Raw genomic sequence first — 4,668 nt, 5'->3', positions numbered from 1 at the left:
AACAGAGACGTGGGACCAGGGCAGACACAAACACTGACTGAACACGGGGATATAGGAACTAAGGATACACAGAGACGCGAACTAGACAAGGGGATGCAGGTGATAGGGGAGACAGAGCAACTAAAGAAGACAGAGACATAAACCATAAGACAGAACTCAAAGAAACCAAAGACTAAAAAGTATAAATAATATAATAAACTCAAATACTCTGGGTCAATGACCCAGGCATCCTAACACATACTAGATGCATACTACTACTTCCTTGTTGGATAAGGAATACTTTACCATTAACTACCTTTTCTGTATCACCTTGAGTAAAGAATACTTATTAGTTACTTATTTCCTAGGGACTGTCACTTATTGGTTTTTGTCTGTTCAATCAAATAAGGCAAAGCATTTAAAGATACAGTCATATGAAAAAAAGACACCCCGAGCTTCAAAAATGACAATACACGATTCGGTAGATTGTAGAACCAAAAACTTGACGGAAGGATTTTTAGCCTCTCACATCATTGTGGAGAAAATCTAAATCGTGCTGCCATGTTCTTTTTAAAGAGGAGAAGAAAGGCACAAGTCACACTTGTTCAGTGTTTTTCTACTTCTACTTGGGATGGGTCTCATCTCAAGAAGGACAAGTCAGCATACAGAGAGGAGGTGCAACAGCTAACGGACTGGTGTAGAGTTAACAACCTGTCTCTGAATGTGGATAACACAAAAGCGATGATTGTTGACTTCAGGAGAGCACGGAGAGATCACTGTCCACTTAACATTGATGGATCATCTCTGGAGGTCATCAAGAGCACCTAATTCCTTGCTGTCCACCTGGCAGAGGACCTCTCCTGGTCCCTCAAGACTCGCTCCATAACCAAGAAGGTTACAGCATCTGTACTTCTTGCGGAAGCTGAGAAAAGCCCATCTCCCTCCATCTATTCTTACCACGTTCTACAGAGGGATTATTGAGAGCATCGTGAGCAGCTGCATCACTGTCTGGTATGGTAACTGCACCGTATCGGTTTGCAATACCCTATAACAGATAGTGAGAGCAGCTGAGAAGATCGTTGGAGCCCCTCTCCCCTCCATCGCGGACACTTATAGCACCTGCTCCATCCACAAAGCCACCAGCATCGTGGAGGACCCCACACACACTCTTTACCCTGCTGCCTTCTGGAAAGAGGCACCTAGAACCTCACTACCAGACTATGGAACAATTAAAAGTGTTACCATAGAGAGCTTTGAAAACTCCAGTCAAAAGCTGGCTCAGACAGTCAGGGGCTGCATAGCTGTAAAGTAAAGAAGACACAACCTCTGTTACTCTATCATCACTCATTTCAAATGTCAGCACAGCCAGTCACACACACGGCAGAGTTGCAGTGATTAATCTCAGTGTGTTTTTCTTTTGTCAGACAACTTTGTGAAGATCAAATAACGATCTTATCGGCGTCAGAGCAATAGCGGAGAATTACTTTTCACGTCACTTAGCAGGTAGTATCCGTACTCCGCGATCAAATCACTGTTTTGTGCCCGTTCAGCGGAACAAAAACAGACACACGTGTAAATGAGAACAACAAAATCATAAGTGTGGCTTTGTTTAATCACAGCAGAGGTAACGATGGAGATAAGGAGGAACGTCAGCGGGGTTACAGCACCGTGTTGGCTCCATCTGGCCAGATATTAATTGCCAAGCTTAATTTTGCTGTTTATCAACCCAAAAAAGGGAGAAAAATAAGAAGAAAGGCTGTCGTTTTCATATTTCAGTCATTTAGACGCAAGTAGTTATCTTTACAAGAGCAAAACAAAACAAAAGCACTGTGATTACAGTTTCAAATTTAGAAAAATTAACGCTTTTTGGTTCATGAGCACCTGAAGTAGCATGGACGTAGAACAAAAACCCCAAGGAATGTGTTATGTTGAGCACATTTGGTCAGAAAAAACAGTGGTGAACTTTAGCACAATATAATTTAGAAGCACTTCATGCAAACAAATAACGTAGCCGCAGCTCCCAATCAGTTTGTTTTGTTTGGGGAACCAGTCTGCATTAATTAGAATCGCCTTCTCTTTTTCCCCACCCCACTCGAGACTTCCTATGCAAATGTCCTGATCAACTCCCTTTATTAAATTGGCTCATTCATCGCTACACCCATTCAGTTGGAGGCCCGTAGGTAGCCACTGCATCTTGAGTTGGAGCAGTTATCTCTGGACACGAAAAGGGTGGTGGGAGTGGGAGTGTGGTTGTGGGGTGGGGGGGCAGTATTTTCATAAACCAGGCGAGTTTGATTCAGCCATTCTGAGTGATTGGCTCCATGTTGGTATTCACTGATGCCTGGAAGAAAAAAGAAAAAGAAAGAAGGGTGGGGGCTGTTGTCAGCACATCTACACGTATGCCATAAAAATAGATGTGCCGTGGGAGATAAATCAACAGAGATGAAAGTGGAGGTGCCATACCACATTTCCAACCTGAAGCAGTTTCATTTCCTCCCTTCCTGCTCATTTCCCCAAAGAATGATTGTGTGTGTGTGTGTGTGTGTGTGTATGTCTGTCTGTCAGGCTACCAAACGAAGGGAGGGGCTGGATTTTAAATGACCTCACATGCAAAAGGACACATAATTGCCTTGCTCAGTAGACATGCTGAAAATCCAGTCAATATGGAAATCACACAGTGGTTGGGATTTGGCGCGACGTCTGCCGTCGTCCTTGTCGGGAATGTCGAGAGATCTGCTGTTATTACTGTTTCGCACCCCTTCCCGCTCTCTTTAGGCTGCTCGGATAAAGTGAGACAAATGGCTGATAGAATCTCATTTAGCATCTTAAAAAGCGCACTCGCTATTGATGATTTCTGAGTCCAATCAATCACAATACTTGAGTAATATTGAGCAAAGCAAAACTATGGTTGAAGGCACTGTCGATTGCCCAATAGCTTTTGAATGCTGGAGTAAAAGAAATGGCTGCTTTTGAGCAAACCAGCATAATGGAAAGTTGTCTGCAATTCAGGTATAAATGGATCAGATGAATGAGAAGCTAATAGTTCAGATTTTAGTTGTTTTATTTTTAATGTCTCTCCTCAGATGCCCATTAAGTGGATGGCTCTGGAGTGCATCCACTACAGGAAGTTCACACATCAGAGTGACGTGTGGAGCTACGGTGAGTGTATTTCGTGTAGGCGTCAATGTTCCTCGTGCTCCAGCGACCTCAAATCCTGTTTAGTGTATCTGCATTTGCATTTTCACCCGCTCCCTGTCTCCTGTCGTTCTCTGGGTCCCTCTGCCTCACCTTTCCCATCTTTCTCCGTCTATCTTATTAATATTTTTGTTTTTCTGCTCCTCTTCCGCACAACACACTCCAGGAGTGACCATCTGGGAGCTGATGACATTTGGAGGCAAGCCTTACGATGGGATCCCCACGCGAGAAATCCCAGACATCCTGGAAAAAGGCGAGCGCCTGCCCCAGCCGCCAATTTGCACCATAGACGTCTACATGGTCATGGTCAAATGTAAGAACACACCAACACACGCACACACACATGTCAGACTTCTTCCTGTGTCTGAAGCAAAGTGATGAGCGGGGTATAATTTTACATGTGAAAAGGAATGGCATAGATAAGCTTGCTTCTGATAAACATATCTATAAATAATAACCACATGTGAAAGTCTATTTACGCATTTAAAATTTCGTTTAAGTTTATTGCTGCTTTGCCAATAAACATGGCTTCCCTGCTTTTCATTTTCTTAATATGTATCTGGTGTCAACAGGCCACCAGCTTACAATAAAACTGTCTGAAGCTAAAAGCAATGACAATGACATAACAGCAGAACCTGTAATATTTACTAATTAACACGTAAACACACAACAGCGTTAAATTTGCTTGGCTCTCGAGAGCTGCAAGTTCTTTGGAAACTAGCATGAAGTTACTAAACTAGAAAAATAGCTCATAACTGATCAGAAACCCACAACTTTTTATTTTTAGATATAAAGAGTTTATTTAACCATGCTTTCTCCGCTCTACAAGTTAGGCTTGTAGATTAATTTGACATGTGAACAGAATGAATTGAAATTAACACATAGATCCTCCTGATAGAAGAGCGTCAGATATATTAAAAGTTATATGTGATGGCTTAATCATTCTATGGATCTTATTGGGATTTGGACACATATCATGGTAGGTATCCTCTAGAGACAGCATATAAAAGATGTAACCCTCCATGATATCAGTTACTGGATATGCTACAGTAATATCAGGGAAAACAGTGGATGGAGACCATGGAATGACCAATTTTACTGCAACTGTGTGCAATGAACTTGCACTCTTGTTTCCTTTGAAAAGCTTGCTTTCAAAAATTGAGACCAGATCTATGATCACTCCCAGTTGGTGGTCATCTCTGAGTTGACTTTGGTGCGTTAAGACTGGCAGAATGGGGTCAAGTTTGCAACTGCATGCAGTCTGGGATAATACAGTGGGGCAAAAAAGTATTTAGTCAGCCACCGATTGTGCAAGTTCCCCCACTTAAAATGATGACAGACGTCAGTAATTTGCACCAGAGGTACACTTCAACTGTGAGAGACAGAATGTGAAAAAAAAATCCTTGAATTCACATGGTAGGATTTGTAAAGAATTTATTCGTAAATCAGGGTGGAAAATAAGTATTTGGTCACCTCAAACAAGGAAAATCTCTG

The 4,668-nt window shown here is 42.2% G+C and overlaps 1 protein-coding gene across 3 annotated transcripts in view; it reads left to right on the top strand.

The window, feature by feature from the left end:
* Positions 1-4,668, top strand: part of LOC102292440 (receptor tyrosine-protein kinase erbB-4) — a 376,157-nt gene that overhangs the window by 355,687 nt on the left and 15,802 nt on the right. For all 3 annotated transcript variants that reach the window (XM_005920194.3, XM_005920195.3, XM_005920193.3), the window contains exons 22-23: positions 3,063-3,138; positions 3,341-3,487. In XM_005920194.3, the coding sequence (XP_005920256.1) occupies positions 3,063-3,138; positions 3,341-3,487 (223 nt within the window). The remainder of the gene's footprint in view (positions 1-3,062; positions 3,139-3,340; positions 3,488-4,668) is intronic.

The sequence above is a fragment of the Haplochromis burtoni genome, unplaced genomic scaffold (genome assembly GCF_018398535.1).
Source record: "Haplochromis burtoni strain Fernald_Lab_line unplaced genomic scaffold, NCSU_Asbu1 Contig_38, whole genome shotgun sequence".
NCBI classification, from domain to species: Eukaryota; Metazoa; Chordata; class Actinopteri; order Cichliformes; family Cichlidae; genus Haplochromis; species Haplochromis burtoni.
This window is presented reverse-complemented; position numbering and strand designations above follow the sequence as displayed.